Source organism: Aptenodytes forsteri, unplaced genomic scaffold (genome assembly GCF_000699145.1).
Source record: "Aptenodytes forsteri isolate BGI_AS27 unplaced genomic scaffold, ASM69914v1 Scaffold97, whole genome shotgun sequence".
Taxonomy (NCBI): domain Eukaryota; kingdom Metazoa; phylum Chordata; class Aves; order Sphenisciformes; family Spheniscidae; genus Aptenodytes; species Aptenodytes forsteri.
Genome location: NW_008795036.1, coordinates 927,888 through 945,004, shown reverse-complemented (window position 1 = coordinate 945,004; position 17,117 = coordinate 927,888). Strand labels below are relative to the sequence as shown.

General features: G+C 39.9%; 1 protein-coding gene across 3 annotated transcripts; it reads left to right on the top strand.

Annotated features, from left to right (window-relative positions):
* Positions 1-86: 86 nt before the first annotated feature.
* MSANTD3 (Myb/SANT DNA binding domain containing 3) lies at positions 87-15,925 on the top strand. Of its 3 annotated transcripts, XM_009276650.2 has the most exons (5): positions 87-124; positions 301-473; positions 3,237-3,293; positions 5,449-5,894; positions 7,228-15,925. In XM_009276650.2, exons 4-5 carry the CDS (start codon positions 5,480-5,482, stop codon positions 7,635-7,637), a joined length of 825 nt encoding a protein of 274 aa, XP_009274925.1. In that variant the 5' UTR covers positions 87-124; positions 301-473; positions 3,237-3,293; positions 5,449-5,479; the 3' UTR covers positions 7,638-15,925. The 3 variants fall into 3 exon arrangements, with proteins under 3 accessions (XP_009274925.1, XP_009274923.1, XP_019326911.1); XM_009276648.2 differs by lacking the exon at positions 3,237-3,293; XM_019471366.1 differs by lacking the exons at positions 301-473; positions 3,237-3,293.
* The last annotated feature ends 1,192 nt before the right edge of the window (positions 15,926-17,117 follow it).

Sequence of the window (17,117 nt, the reverse complement as noted above, 5' to 3'; positions counted from 1 at the left end):
CCCCCCCCGCGAGCCCCTCCCGGGGGAGAGGCCGGTGCCGCGCCGCCTTTCCTCTGGAGAGGCGGAAATCCAGCGCGGGGTTTGCGGGGAGCTGAAGGAGTGCCGGCGACCTGCCGGCGAGGAGGTGAGGGAGGCAGGCCCGGCCGCCCAGCGCGGGGGGGAGGAGGAGAGGGGAGGGGAGCCGGCGGCGCTTTGTTACGAGAAGGGAGAGACCAGGGGGCTGCAGGGTGGGGTTGTCCCCGCCGACACCGCAGAGCGCGGTCTCCGCGGGCGCTGGGCCCGTTCCTCCTGCCGCGGTAGATGTCCCTGAACCCGCGCCTCAGCCGCAGCCTGCATGCCCACCCTGGGTGGAGCGGTCGTCTTTGTCGAGCCGGGACCTGCTCTCCTTTCTCGTTCAAGCAGAAGAGGAGCTAGCGAGGAAATAAAAACAAGCTCGAGTTAATGTTTGAGAAGTTCGGGTGCAGGAGAGTCTGGTAGGATTCTTGTTTATGCCTATTTTTGATGAATTTCAGACAATCGTTCGAAATAACAACCTGCGTCCATTACCTTTCTTTGCACAAACTGCTTTGGGTGTCCTCCATAGGTAGCGGGATGACCCGCTTAGAATATATCTCTGTGTGTGTATATATAATGTAATATTATATATATTTTTAAAAAATGTATTTGCATGTATATAAAATTTGCCGGGAGAAATTTCGGCAAAGTACTGTGAATTTTTACTAATAGATTATTTTGTTCATTTGCTGGGTGATCCGTGATAACTATTAATTTGTATTAAAACGGGGGGAGGAAACACCTGAAGAGTTTTGGTTTTTTTAAATCCGATTATATGTAACACAGTTTCCATATAGATCTCATTCATATTTGTAATATGCACCTAATTACCTAGTGATTTCAAGTCTCAAGGTAGACAGGGTCAGGCCTGGAACACTCTGATGGAAGCTCTGTGAGGAAAACCTAACATTTGAGGAAGAAGGATGTTGTTTACTGCTGGTTCTGTCATTCAAATGAAATATAAACCTGTTGTTGTGACTAGTTTTGGTCATTGCAGTTCCATGCCTCAAACACTGGATGAAAAGGACAGAATTATGATTGATTTCCAATGCTGTTAATTACTGACTATGCTTAAAGCTTCATCTGCAGTTTAAGTTGGATAAATACATTTTCTTTTTTTAATCATTAACTATTTCTGGTTGTAATCCTGTTGGCAGTGGTAAACGAATTCCATTTTCACACCATAAGTGACCATAGTTTGCTAGCAAACTATTTTCTTTGGGTTTGGTTAGTGTAACCTTAACATTTGGGTTAAGTCTTTCACCATAACTTTCTCTTTGCATTTTCTTATGCCTAAAAAAAATATTTCAGGGACTGAAAATGCTCATACATGCCAACCTGAAGTGTTGTGATTTTTTTTTTTTTTAAATGGGCTTCTTTGCAACTGGTTGGAGTTTGGGTGTATGTTTAGGTGTGTGCAAGCAAAATAATACATATATTTGTATTTATGAACATATGCACACTTCTTCACTTGTGTAATTTTATTTCAAGACATTCTTCCAGCAGATCACAGCACATCCCTTATAGTCTTTAGAAGAGTGCCACACAACATTTCAAAGTAAAAAGGAGGAGTTGAGAGATATTTTTGTTATTTTAAAGCGATAAAGGTTTGTGTGAGAGGACAAGTACTTAGGACACTGGTTTGTTTTAAGGCAAGTTGTGAATTGAGCCATGCCAGGAGAAGATATTTAGGATAAAGTAATTCCTTACTGCACATGTCTTACAGCCTGGGCACCTGTAAGAGTGGGAGAGCTTTCCATTCTTTGTTTCTTAAAATTTACTGTGCAACTGTCCTCATGTGCCTACACATTCCCAAATCAATCCTGTTTACTGTATGAGCTATACACAGTAAACTACTTCCATTTCAGCACAGATTCCTACATGATAAATTATATCCTGGGCATATGTCCTGGAAGGATCTTTTAGCCTCGACATGGAAATTGTTTGGGCTTGTGAGAATCCTTTCTCATATTCCGCAGAGGAGCCAGTGGGCTGCCAGAAGGTGATTGATATGTACCAAGAAAAAGAGGTGAATATAAATGTACGGTGGTGTTTTGCTGCAACTTCTCAGTATTCTAAGTTCTCTGACATCTCTGAGTGCTTTCAGTTCCCCTAATTGAAAATGGGCTTTAATATATTGAAGCAAGAAGGCTAAGCATGTAAGAGCTTGAAAAGAATCTTCAAGAACTCTTTTCTTCTGTGTAGTAAGTGCATTAAACTGCTTTCACCAGGTCTTGAGTTCTTTTATGCATCCTAGATCATAATCCTGGCTTTTTCATGGAAAGACACACTTGTACTTGTGTCATGTGTAGGAGAAAATAGTTAGGAATGTGTATGGGGGAAGGGAAGACTAATACATTGTATTCTTCTCAGAGTAGGACCTACATTTCCATTCTTAAAGGTACAGTATTTGAGCTTATGACTGGGGATGTCAGATGCTACCACAGTAAAAATAATAGTAATAAATGATAGTGTGGTATGAAAGCGGTACTTAAGGGTTTGCTGTGGCTCCACCCATGAAAGATGAGCTTTTGTGCTAGTACATAGGTTGTTAATATATATGAAGTCATATTTGGAAATGTTTTAAATATTTACTGATATCAGTTGATCTCTGCCAGTCTGTGTAGCTAAATATTTAGTGCCTGAAGTCCTGGTACCATCGTTTAACTTTTTTAACTTAGTCTCCAAAGTTCTTGTAATTAAAGGGATTTTCTACACACAAACATGCCATGATTTTTGGTCTGAGATTCTCACATCTTTTCAAAGCTAGAAGTAAGATTTATATGCATCAGTGGAAGGCAGAATCAGCCATTTTTGATCACACAGAGTCTCTGATCCTGGTTTTTCAGGGTCATAAGCTATTGGACCTTATGACTTGCTGGTGGGACTGGTTTTCATCCTGTTCCTTGGTGAAATTGAGGCTAAGACAGGTTGAAGCATCAATATTTAGTCCCAAGAATTTCATTTCAGCAGCTGTCCAAAGCAGCTCAATGGTTTGGAATGGTACAATAAGTATGTAAGTAAAATAGATTAGTAGATAGAGTCAGTTTCATTACAGGTCTCTTATTTTACATGTTTTGAGAGCTGTTTCATGGAGTGAAGTTGCCAGTTTTCAGAACTCTTTGTAAGGATGTCCATTTCCTGACTCTTTGCTTATTTTTTTAATTTATTTTTTATTTAAGGAACTTCTGAAGCAGATGTTCTCTTCTGTCTATTAGACCTAGACATTATAATGATTGGTATGTGATACTTTCAGTTTTGTTTACATACACTTAGTTTGTTCTGTGGGATTATAGGTGTTTAAGAATTCCTGTCACCAACACGTGGTGGATCAGGGAACTGTATTCCTTACGCTCAACCACCCAGCTTTCTTCCTTCTTCCACCTTTTTCTTTCTTGCAAAATAAACAAGCTGTTCTGCAAGCAGCAGAACTAATAAAGTCTGGTTTCCTATGGATCTTTGCCTTTGTCCCCTAAATCCTGTCTGCTGCAAAAACTCCAGCTCTCCCATGTCCTCATGATACCACCATTTGGTAAGAGACAGCAAAACTGTGACTAGCCAAGAACCACGTAGGTGCCGGCTGTCCAGTCAGTGCATGCCTGGTGATTACCCAGTTAAGCAATGACAGAAAGTACAAACTGAGTGTTTGTTGCCTCTTTTTCAGTAGGGGTACAACTGAGCTACTGCTACTGACTTAACATACTTAACTTAAACTCAGACTATTACTTATTTCTATTAACTTTGTTTCAGTTTTGCTATTCTAGGCTTTGTTCTACTGCCTCCTCTATTCTTTGACTCCTCCTCTTTTGTCTTGCTGGGTTTTGTCATATTTTATGGACTACTTCAGAAAGCTCCTGTTCTTATGTCAGAGTTGGGTTCTCATTTTAGTATTAGCTTGTCTGTTATCTTTCTTTGTAAATATAAGTAGTTACCTTCACTGGAAGAGGTAAGAATAACTAAATATTAAGACATTTAGAGGAAAGGAATTACAAGGATGGTACGAATGTGAGTGCTAGTGCAGTGGAGTTAAGGAAAAAATATTGAAAAGAGGAAATCTGACAGTGATATCTATTGCATCTTCAAGTAATGTTATGAGGGAAGTAGAGGAAACGATGGGCAAAATACTAGAAATTTCATTTTGGGAGAGTCCTAGACTGTTAGGAATATGAACCAATTATCTTATTAATATATGTTCCATCTCTGAGTTTTATGATAAAAACCAGAAAAAATGTGAGCTAGGACAGCATTGCTCCCCCATTTTCTACTTAATTATCCAGAAGTTTCTTTCCAAAATGTAAAAGTAATTGGGGCTACACAGTTGTAGTGGGAGGGAATGGGGAAAGAAGTGTGGAAAGATAAAAGAAAAAACTACATTTTGCAGCACAGTCATGTGTTAATAATTCAAGGAAACATTGCTTTATTCTTTTTTTTTATGGCTAAGAATTCCCTGGTACCAACTACCCTTTTCCTATTTACTGTGTAAGTCCTAGGCTTGAGAAGAGATGCAGTCGTTAACATGGTGTAAGTATATAGCAGTTGCCGTATTGAGTGAGGCTAAAGCTCTTTTTAGCCTGGCCGTTCGCTCCTGAGGTGCCCAGCAGTGCAAGCGTAAGGAAGAGTGCACGCACGCAGAGTCAGCAGTAAAGGGTGAAGGACCTGTACCTTCAGAGCGCTTAGTTTCTGTAATTAATTTATGTCTTCTTGCAACCCTTGCCTCTTCTCAGTATTGTAATACTGGTCAGGATCCTGCTGCCTATTGGATGTCAGTCAAGGAGGGCTGAGCATGGGGGAGAACCAAACCGACAGAAGTCTTTAAAAAGAGAACTTCTTACTAGCATTTCTCATACAAGTTTCAAATATTGTAGAGAGAAGGGAGAAATTAGTTATACGCAGTCAGCAAGGGCAGAAGAGGGTCTTTTGTGTACCAAAGGCAACTCAAACCTGCTGAAGGTGGCTTTAGACTTAAACCCGAAGCTATCAAGGGCTGGATTTCAGAACCTGTTCCACAGTTCAGGGCTTTGAAAACTCTCTGGTTGTAACAAAGTGCAATGAATAGGAAAACAAGTTATTAAAAACAAGTTACTAGTAAATTGAATACTGAGTATTTTGTATCAAGACAAATTGTAACAAAGACAAGACGCTTCTCCTCATTATGGTATACTTCTGTAACTGTGTAGCCACTAAAGTGGCAATAGAAAACGGCATATAATTATACTATATCTCACCTGAATGTTTCATTATGTATTCTCGAACTACTCACAAACTATTCTAGAAAATGAAGTGTGTTAGAATCAGAAGCTATGCTTAGGAGTTATTTGCTGAAACACAGTTTCCTGATACCGTAACCAGCTCTAATTTGTGTTTGTTTTTTTGCTTTCAACATTGTTTTCATAGGATTTTTGGCTTCTTGGAGAAACAGTAGAAAATGCAAAACGAAATAATAAAGCCTGCTAAATACTTCTCAGAAGTGGAGAAGAGTGTGCTGCTTGCATTAGTTGAAAAATACAAATACGTGCTTGAATGTAAAAAAAGTGATGCAAGAACTATTGCTCTGAAACAACGCACCTGGCAAGCACTAGCTCATGAATATAATTCACAGCCCAGTGTATCACTGCGAGACTTCAAACAGTTAAAGAAATGCTGGGAAAATATCAAGGCACGGACAAAAAAGATAATGGCACATGAAAGGCGGGAGAAGGTAAAAAGAAGTATTAGTCCACTTATAAATACTCACATCATAGGGAAAGAGAAGATTGCCAGCATAATGCCTGAGCAAATGTACTTTTTGCAGAGCCCACCAGAAGAAGATTCTGAATATCAGCCTGATGCTTCTAGTCAAGGTATAAATGTTACTGTAATGATGCAAGTAGTATTGTTTTGTATGTGATTTTTGCCAGTGATTCTCTTTCAGCAGTCTAAATCTCTCCACTTAGCTGTGACTGCTGGTTATAGAAAAGTAATTTCACAGCTATGATATTACAAGACTCTGTGTATTTCCCTAGGCCCCCAGGAGTTAAACTGAGGTTTTACTCAATTTTTTTTTCATCAGTTTTTGACATATCTGCTACTTTGTGGCAAGCATCACAACAGCTATCATGCTGGCTTTCCAGAGAACAGTCCCAAGGATATTTTGATCCTTATAAAGTATCATTTTGTTGGGAAAAGGTTGTCTGAGCATTAAAAAAAAAAAAAAAAGCCACCAGCAGCAAATTGATACACAATTGTCTGCTGCAAGAGTTCCCTGTAGGTCTTTCCCCCTTTGTTTTCAAGGACTAAAAAGAGTATGTAGAGCCATATTTCACACTGCAGTCCACACTGGAGAATGGCCTTCTTGAAAAAGTGCAGCGCTACATTCTTCTTCATTTGGCAAGCATGCACAGAAGGAATAATCCAAAACCAGAAGGGAGGGTGGCCACGGCAGTTTCTTGCAAACTTTATTATGTCAGAATCACACACAGAAGACTGTCCTTGCTCAAAAGACAACAGTAACTAACTACATTGTTAGACAATATTCTTACAATGTCTCTTTCATAATTGTATTTACCGTAAGTAGTAATCAGGATTTGTAAAGGAATGTATTCTGAGACCCTTATTTGCAGTGGTTACTATTTTATTCCATGAGTAGTTTCTCTTATTTCAGTAGAATTGGTAGAACCTTTCAAAGTTAGAATAATGTAATTTTTTCCTAAAAATATACACCACTGCACTTACAGCATGTACAGTAGCGATAAGGAAGGAATAAGTAGTATTCTTCCTAGTATTTCCTCAGTCTCTTGGTATTAATGTTGATGCAGCTCTTCACCCGACATTCAAATCTTTCATAAAAGTACTGCAAGTCATATACGGATTTGGCTTGAACAGCTGCGTGAAGGTTCAGCTCCAGGCTCAGCCACCTAAATTTAGGTGTCCACTTATAAATGTCTACATGCACTTCAGCATTCTGAGCTCCTATTATAGCCATGGAGGTCTATCAACAGAGCCCAAAGTGGTTCAGTTCAGACCATTATGTCCTTAGTGTGCTGTAACAGAACTGCATTATGTAGTGGCTCCTGTACTATGGTACAGAAGCACAAGGTTTAGATGTATACACCAATAACTATATTATCACAAGTTCGTGTTTCTTGAGGGAGAAGAAGGGAATGCTATAATACTGTTTCCTCTTATGTTTTGCAGAGTCATTTGTTGTCTCAAATAGAGAACTCTGTGACGAAGAGAAAGAGCTGGTACATTTCCCAGTATGTGAAGGTACCTCCCAACCTGAGCCTTCATGTTCTGATGTCAGAATAGCAGCAGATAAGAACTACAGAAGTAAAGCATCTCAGGAAAGTGCTCTGAAAAAGATGCATGAGGAAGAACATCATCAGCAAATGTCAATTTTGCAACTGCAGTTAATCCAAATGAATGAAGTTCATGTGGCAAAAATACAGCAAATAGAAAGAGAGTGTGAGATGGCCGAAGAGGAACACAGGATAAAAATGGAAGTGCTAAATAAAAAGAAAATGTATTGGGAGAGAAAACTGCAGACCATCACAAAAGAATGGCCTGTATCATCCTTTAACAGACCCTTTCCTAATTCACCGTAGAACATACAAGGGCAGAGAATCAGTCTGATTGAGCACATTTATGAGTAACGCGCACTGGAAAGAGGGTTTTTTAATGTGAATGTACAGTGACAGGATAGGTGCCCGGCTGATAGTGAACACGCTTTGACTCTTAATGTTTAGGAAAACAGCGGTAGAGTCCACGAAGGGGAAAACTGTACTGTTCATTTGTAGGTAGTTCTGATTTGTTTAACTTTCAGACATGCACAGTGTTCTAAAATGTGAACATATTTTTCCCTCTCAGAATACCCTAACATCCTTTTGAAATTTAAGGTACTCCGGGTATTCTTACATTGGCTGTTCTTAAGAAAACTTAACAGCTTTAAACATCAGGTCATAGAGTTTATTTTGATTTCTATCTCTTCCTATCTACAATTTCCCGAATGAAGGCAAGGGTTGGAGTTGCTCTCTGCTATTGAGACAAAAGGTGATTGACAGGTATTGTTTGGATTGTCATGCTGGGGCTTAGGAAAAAAAACTTGTCTGTGGTTAATATAGTTCATAACTTATTCTGCACAGAAGATGTGAAAATGAAGGAAGTAGCAAAAGGACTGCTGTAGTAACTGAGCCCTTTGTGTGTGAAGAGCAGTAATATTTTCCAGCTGACTGGCTGATTGAGAGAATGGTTATGGACTGGCCCTCCAGTTGTTTGAGCCTTGACCCTTAAGAAGTTGGAAAGAAGGTGTCTTCTTCCTCAAAAGCCATTGTGCTTATCCTCTCTTTTCCAGGCCCATCTTGTATTCAACTAGAATACGAAAATAGGAGTGTCGCATGCTGCTGCCAGCACTGTGTGCTGTTCATCTGGAGTCATTCTGAGGGGAAGAGCTTTTTAACAATTCCTAAAGCTCTTAAAATGTAGCGAGCCAGCCAGTCCATTGGCAAAGTCTCCCTCTGTCTCCCCATGCAATACTTGATGGTGTAGCTGGAGTATTTCAGCATCTCCCTCACTACAAGAAAAGACTAAGACTCACCCTCTTTACCTTCACGTAGGGTGGGAAGCAGTTCAAGGGAATCGTTCCTGTCTTGTAGCACTGTTCTGATTTGTTCTGTCCTGTGAGTTACGGTGGTGTGTTTCTTGCCTTTGCTGTCAGTGAGGGGTGATGGACATGATTTGTAAGAAAGCATTCACGTGAAGGTCCTCAGAGAGTTTGGGGGCCTGGAATAGTAGATGGTAGGAAAGCACAAATAAAAATAATCCTTCCCCAGGCAATCATTTAGTGTAGTGGGGCAAGGGTTAAGAAAATGTGAAATACAAAACTCTGCAAAGATTCATAAGACCTTCTGATGTTTGAAAAGCTCTTTTACAGGAAGGTATAGAACCATCATTTGAAGCAGTGAGAAAAATGAACAAAACCATAAATTTTCAGTGTATCCCATTATTCAATAAAGTATTTTCAGATCATGATTTGTAAGGGCAAGTCCATACAGTGAGCAACATATTCAAATTAGGGTATGTTACAAAATGTACATTCCCAGTTACACTCCCATCTCTTCCCTGGATGTTCTTTCTGGTGGAGCGAGTTTCTTTTGGTTTTGTTTTGGGGTTTTTTTTTGTGTTTCTTTTTCTTGAACTGCTTTCCCAGCTGGTGATTCATCTTTGCAAGCACTGCCATTATCAACCACAGTACTCACTGTGGTTAACGCTGTGGTACATGCATTGATCCCTTCAACGTGCTAACACCAGCAATCGCAATGGGAGTGACTTATTGCAACTTACATTATATGACAGAGAAAAAAAAAAATTGCAGAGCTGCTGTAAGATCTAAAAAATAGGCCATGCATGAAATCTGAAGACAGATCTTTTTGACAGCAAACTCAGTTTTCTTATAAATTGGCTGCATGAAGGAAGCACAGGACTTCCAAAGAATGATATCATTATGGACACTTTTATTTCTGCTGAATGGAAACACTATTGGAAGGTAGAACAATGATGTGTGATAACAGTAGAGGCAAAAGAAAGACATAAACAGGAGTGAGGACCTTTTTGTTTGAGGTTGCGTTCTGTGGTCTGGAAGGTGAGTCAGTTATTTGAGTGGTTATGACAATTGCTCAGGCACCATCCAGAAAAAAGAATAGGAAAGACATTTCTCTTAACCAATGATGGGATTCCTTCTACACTGCTTCTAAGTGAAAGTAATTTGAAACTATGAAATTGAAACCATGTATGTTAAGGTGTCGAAAGGTGATGGATGGAGACGATGTCAGCACTGTGAAGAGAGCAAGAATGGAGAGACAATCTGGGTCTAGATAACCCCATGAGAAGGTATGAAATAGTCCAGGGAGAATCTCATGATATTTGAGATAAGGGTAGTTTTGACTCCTGAAAGTTATACTACTGCTCATGAAAGATTTTTTTATTTTTATATTAAAAAATAATTTAAAATATGCATGTTTTCAGACTGTACTAAGTGGGCAATGCCTTGCATTTTGGTGTATATACTTATTCTGAAACCAAAAGTTACAGTTCTTAGGCTGAACAACAGACCCTTTTAATTCAGCTTCTATTCAAAAGAAAGAAAATCACAGGAGAAAAATTAGAAAAAGCCAAGATGAAGATATGAAAGAAAGAACGATCAGTACATGCGTAGCGGAAGAATGGGAATGTCACACCTAACACAAAAGGTACAAGACGCTTTTGTGGCACAGGTAATAGATGGCTTACTGGTGCCACAGGCTTTTGCTTTCCCATCTGTGGCTGACTGTTGGTTGCTGTAAGGCTGGGTGATAGATAAAGAAAAATGTAAAAGACCAACAAGATGAAGTAATGTGTCTCCTTGCCCAGCTTTGGCTTCTCCATCTAAAGGCTTTGTAAAGCGATTGGTGCAGTGGAGTTTAAACAACATGAGAAATGTGGCTTTTACAATTTTTTTTTTCTGCAATTACTTCCTCTGGTATTAGGGTTTATCTTTTCTTTTGTTCAACTTTTCTTATGTGTAATATAGCCATCTCAGACAATATGTCCATTTGTTCCTCTCCCTTTTTTCTAGCTTACATCATTCAGATACTTTCACATAGTTGTGTTTTCCCGTTAACCATTTGGCCAAGCTGTACAGGCATTTTCCCAAGGTTTCTCCATAGATAAAATACAGCAGTATTTTAAGAAGAATATACCTATTATTCTTCTCTGGATTTGTTATACAAGTTATTGGCAAGAATGAAATTAAAATGGGCAAAATGATCCCTGCTTAACTCCATAAGAAAAAATATATACCAGACATGTTGTGGCCATTGTTCTCAGCCTCTTTGTTCTCATGAAGAGAAACCATGCCCTCCTAGGCGAGGTATGGTGAAGTCCTTTATGGTCCCAAAAATGACACTAGCCTGGTTCCTAGTGCTGTCTCTCCTTGGAGATCATCTAACTTGTTATCTGGTATAATGTTTTTTATTTGTTGATTTTTTCCTTCTGTATTTCTTTCTTATGCCTGTGTTCCCCCTTGTTTTTTAACCAGTAGTATGAGCAGGGGGTTTCATCCAGAGCTGTGTGTTTTGCTCTTTCCTTTCTCTTGCCCAGATTGCCTATTATCACAACATTTGAGCATGAAATGGGTGCTCCTCACAGTTGTCGTCTTCCCCTTCCACAGAAAGCATGTTCAGTAAGCCTTTTCCACACAGCTGCCCATGCATTTTGGATTCTGCGCACAGGCTAGGAAACAGAGGATTTTGAAGAGACGTTAGTGTAGTGAAAGGGCTGTATAGAGAAGAGCACTTTCTCCATTCCAACTCCGTGTAATTCTGGGAGGACAGTCTGTGACTACAAAGTCATTCATCAGGACCAGAGCTAATGCAGGATGCTGAAGCTGCGTAAGTGGTACTGATTCTTCATAAATACTTGGGGTTCTGCAGAGGTTACGTTTGGGGTTTCCTGATAACAAAGTTCCTTCTTTCTAGGTAGTGGAAGAGTCTCAGTGGAAGATTTTCACAGATACTTCCTCAAATCGAGGCTCTTACCTTGACAAAGAAATGACCCATCTTGCAATCTATTACACTACTTCCTTCAACACCCAGGGTGCTCTATCACAGGAGCAAGGGATCTTGCTGCTTGCCACAAATCCTCTCCGTGATGCTTCTTCCTGCGCTGCAGAGATGTGTTTAGCCAGGGCTGAAAGATACAGCCCTCCTGGCCAGCCATTGCTCAGAGAAGCGGTCCTTACAGAGCAGGTGCAGCTGGTGTGGCGGAGCTCAGCACTCAGACCGCAGGGCTGAAATAGTCCCGTTGCAGCCCTGTGACCAGAGAAAGGAAGAGTGGCTCAGGGCTACCCTTTTCTGAGTTATACCACATCTAGGGCAGCTGAGGATGTGGTCCTGAATTTTGTTTGACCATTTATCTTTGTGTGTTTCCAATACCAAGTGTTAGCGGTCTCCCAAGGATTTGTATGATTACATAGGTGTTTTTCAATGATCTTTTGCAGAACTTTTTTTTTGCTGGTTGTAGTTACAGAGGCTTTTACAATCTGTCCTCCTCCTTCTTCCTCGCTTGCATTATAATGCTTCCAGTTTCATTCTGAATCTCTGTGGTTACAGACCGTACAACCCCACATCCATGCAGTGCCATATTTTCAGGTATTTTTCTCATTATGACATTGAAATGATAAACCACTACACATTTATATATTGTTGCTTTGGGGGTAGGGGAATTACATGTAAATCTTAAAATAACATTTTAATTGTATTTTTTCCAGGCAAGTAAAGTCCCTCACAAGTAGTCCTGTGATTTCATATTTTGAGCGCCTGTTCAAAAAACTGTTTTTATAAGACCGATGCATCTTTGTTGTTTTCATAAGATAATCGCCTGTCTTTTCACATTATTTGTCTATTTCTTCTCAAAGCAGCTGACTATAAACTCACACATCATCATTCCTCCTTAACTTTGCCTCTAGTTAGATATTCAGAAATGTTTCCGTGCAAAGTAAGTACTAATGTGTACTAAAATTAATACATTTAGGCTAATAAAATAAACCAGGTAACAAGATGATAGGATAATATGCAGCGACTGTTAATAGAATTTAAAAAATATTACAGAGGACAGCTCTGTACATCTGATAGAAAGAAAGAAGACAATTTGTTGCCATCTATAAGAATAGGATAATATATTTTTACAGTGAAAGCAAACAGTGATCTCTGTTTCCGGTATCACAGATCAACTGCTGTGCTGATGATTTACAAGGGACTTTGCTTCTTAGACATTTTAATTTTTTTAGGTTGGTTTTTTTTGGTCATGGAATTACATAAACCAGCTTGATTCCCTTATATGTAAAGAAGGTGCACATAGAAACGTGGACGGATTTCTGGGCCTAAAACAAGAGCAATAAAATAGAAAATACTAGCTGTGGCTCTGAACATTTTACTATTCTGGTGGTGAAGGGATTAGGCATCCCACAACATCGTCAGTCATGTTGATAACACTGAACAAATTAAAAACTTGCAAAGGCAAAAAAAAATGGGCTGGTATGTTTTTCAGAGCGAGTCAGCAGTGGAGACAGCTCTTAGCTCTCCTGAGAGGTAACACTGTCACGTATGTCAAACAGTTCCCCCGCGTGGTCTTCACCTTCCTTGATTACTCTTTCCTTTGAGACCCTGGACACCTCCATCATACCATTCACAGCTCCAAGTGCCTGACAATAAGAAAAGTAACCACATCAAGTAGGAATCCCGCCAGAGTTATTAGACCTCACTCTTTACTAAACTGAGGTTGGACAATCTTCTGAGACTGCATTATCCAGACACGCATGCTATGCACTGCGGAAAGGCATGTGAAATTTGTCCAGCACGTAGCCTGCCAAATGGCATAGGCTATACACCAAGGAAAAGGAAAAGATTGTCCACCGCATGGCTGTGGGTTATAAAGCTGTTACATTCATGAGGGCGTATGGATGCATCTCACTGGATGGTCAACCTCTTTAACAGTAAGAATCAAGAAGCATTTTTGCCAAATCTTCTAATTCATCCTAGTCTAGATTTCCCAAGCTGTCAAAACAGCCACAGGACAAAAACAAAAGGAGAAAAAAAAGAAAAAAATAAGCAGTCAAAATAGCTAGAAACAATCTGTTGCCTTCCTGATGAAGAGCTGGCTAGATAAAAAGCTACACTACATATATGTATGTAGAGAAATAACTAATGTAACAGAAATAAAGCAAGATAGATTTTTTAGATCATCCTTATTTAATTTATGTGGGTTTTTTTAATGTTGATTGAGATTGTTTGTTTTCCTTTTGTTATTGAGTCCAGCTGCAGAATAGTTGTGTGCTTCAGTTTCTGACCAAATGTTAGAGCACCTCATTAATCACATTTGTTTGGCAAGAGAGTAGAAGTAGGTTTGCATTCAGCACAACTTGAGATTGATTGTATTCCACACGTCTTCAGACATTTCTTCTCATATATGAGAGGCTGTTCTTGGACAGCCCTGAATCTGAAACTGGCATTATACACCAATTTAGTAGTAATTTATTATTTATATGGCACTAATGAGGTGACTTATAAGCTGCTCAAGCCCTGTCCATTATTTGGTCACGTACAAATCCCTTCCCATTTCTTAGAATTATACCCTGAAATTATGTACTAAGCCAGAAATGGAGCAGCTGAATCGCCCGTATAAATTCCTGCCACGCATTCTGTATCACAGTATAATGCGGGGGAAAAAAATCCTGCTTCTGTTTCATTGTGGAGTTTTGCAATTTTGACCTGTTACTCTCACCGAAGCTTTGCTATAAATTGTTTTGTTCTAATAGACACCTGTGTGTTCCCACAGAACCGTCCTTCAACCCAATGAGCCACGTGGCTTCATAACTTTTGAATACCAAGCCTATGGACTGTACAAAGTCTGAATTGACACACACATGATAAGCTCCATTTATCTGAAAATGATCTTATAAATGCTCTCACATACTGAGACTCAGAAAAGCACAAATTAGGGAGGTGATGTGACGGATTTGGTATTTAAACCAGGGCAGAAATTTTGGCAGGCTGGGAGTTATCAGTGCTGACCTAATAGAGAGGTTCAACCTCTGCTTAAGGAACAATAATGTCCAATCCAAATATTGCCTTACCTCCAACTTGCTATCTAAAATGAGGTGTAATGAGAAGTCCTTGCCAAATAAAGCAACATTAGTTTCCAAAATGCACTTGTTTTGCTTTCAATTACTGGCTTGCATGAGGGCTCTGAGGCTAGACTGGGCTTTATGTTGCACTCCATTGGTGGCTGATAGCATTTGAAGAAGACTTCCCATACTGATTTTGTTCTGTTCTTCTTGAATGCAACACTCCGACTTGGATGCACTTAGCCATGCAGTGGTGCCAGTCGGACCATGGCTCACGTTCTCAAATTGTCTGGCACTGGCTCCCTGCATCTTTTCCGATTACCAAATGAGCGGTGGTGGATGAATTTGAATAAAAAATTAGGGGCTCTGACCAGCAGGAACAACCATCATTGCTAACTGTGTCACTGAGGTGCCTTGTCACGCTCATAAGGTGGCAAATTTAGAGGTATAATCAATAAACGATCGCAATGGTACTTTGTCTCAGCCAATTACAACACTGTCTTCTGGGGTAAATCTTGCTTTTACTCCTCTTGTAGACTGATAAATTAATTGCTTGCTTCCAGTTTATGCTTCCACAGTCCCGCAGAAGCCAATACATTTCTCTACATGTTGCTGAGGGCTTGATTGACAAGTGTAGATCTCCACTCTCATTCTGGTCCAAATGCCACAGCTACCAATGCTGCTTCTGTGAATCCAGCATGAGCGCGCTGTCAGGGAGCCAGGCTGGGAAAATCAGGCACGGGAAAAGCCTGGCTTAAACTTAAGCCCTTCTCTTACACACAGCATGGACATAAGTGGCTCAAGCCCCACGGCACAGCGAACTCAAGCCCACATCCTGTCACAACTTAAAACACAAGTATGGACGTAGTAACAGCAGTGGGTTACTCTGGTGATCTGTGAAAACGGCTTTGGGTGGTAAGCAATTGGCTTTTTAAATTGTTACATATTAAAATCTTCCAAATCATGGGACAGGTTAAAATTATGCCCTGTCAATGTTCAACTACCAAGAGCAATAAATTAACACAGCTTCAGTCCGACAGATTCAGTTTTCTGTTAGGATTTGGTTAACTGGTATGGTTAATAGATCACACAGGTATGCTCTCACCTTTCTTCCTTGTAAAATCTTCACTACTTCCATCAAATTAGCTCACGTTCTTAATAAAAAAATAAAACCAACTATGTTAATCCATCCCCAGTTAGATAGATATGCAAATTCAACCAAATGAACAATGTATCAAATATTTTTCTAATATTTTGTATTTTCAGCTGTATGCGGGCTTTTGTGTCTATTTATACTTTCCACCTTTTTTTTTTCTGAAGAGCCTAAGGTTAAATAATGAGAGATCTGATCTTCAGCTTCTTGAGATGCAGATGTCCTGACATTTTAGATCGGTACCAGAAAAAGGTTCTGGTAATCCATAAATGCAAATACAGAGATATTCAGGTCTGTTCTACTTCCCAGAGAACTAGAAGGCATAGCCTTAATCATACCTTTTTTTTTGTGATTGTGTTTCTGAACTTCCAGTCACAAGATGTACAAGCTGTTTTACCACCAGCTAGCATCCAGCAGCACTAGTGTAGTTACAGGGCCTGTTTTTCAGAGGTGCTGACCTGCTGTCTTCAGCAGGGGTCATGGCAAGTCAGGACTTCTGGGCAAAATGGGCTCTAGAAACCACGGACGGGATTTTCAACAGAGCACGTTGGCTACACTTTCAGATCCCACCGATTTCCAGGGAGCATTGGAGCCTCACTTCCCCTGGGCATCTTCTGGAATTTCCAACCTATGCGACTACGAGGAAAAAAAATAATACAGTTTTTGCTTATCAAAAGCAATCACATAATGGTTTTCTTTAACATTTTTTTCTTCCTGTGATTTTTGAGTGGCTCATATTGCTAAGTGAGTAATAACCTCCCTTTTCCAAAAATTCGTGCAGTTTAACAGAAGTATTTTTACAATACCCAAGAAGTGAAAACACTTTAAGAGATAATTTGTTTCCAAATGTGTTATTGCCATCTCTGCCAGTACTACCGTCTTGTGATGGTTATTCATGTTGGCCACGTTTTGAGAAGTCTTATTGGCCAGATTTTTAGAACTCTTATCTTTCCAATGGGAAAAAGTAACTTCCACTTTAATTTGGCAATGACCCAGGGTATTATTCGAGGTTGTTCCGTGAGGTTTTCTCTCCACCATCACTTTTTCTTATCCTGCAGAATCTTCCCCTATTTTGCGTGTACATTCCACCAGCACTGGAATTGTACCTGAATTCCTTTGGTCAAGGAGTCTGCAAGGATCCTCTGAAAACCTCTGAAAGTGGTAATCTTTCCACGTGTGTTCAGGGAGCTCAGGATCACTGCAGTCTAAATGCAGAGGCACTGAAAATATTGCCAGCACAAGAGCTTGAGAATCTCAAGGAGAAACTTGAATCTA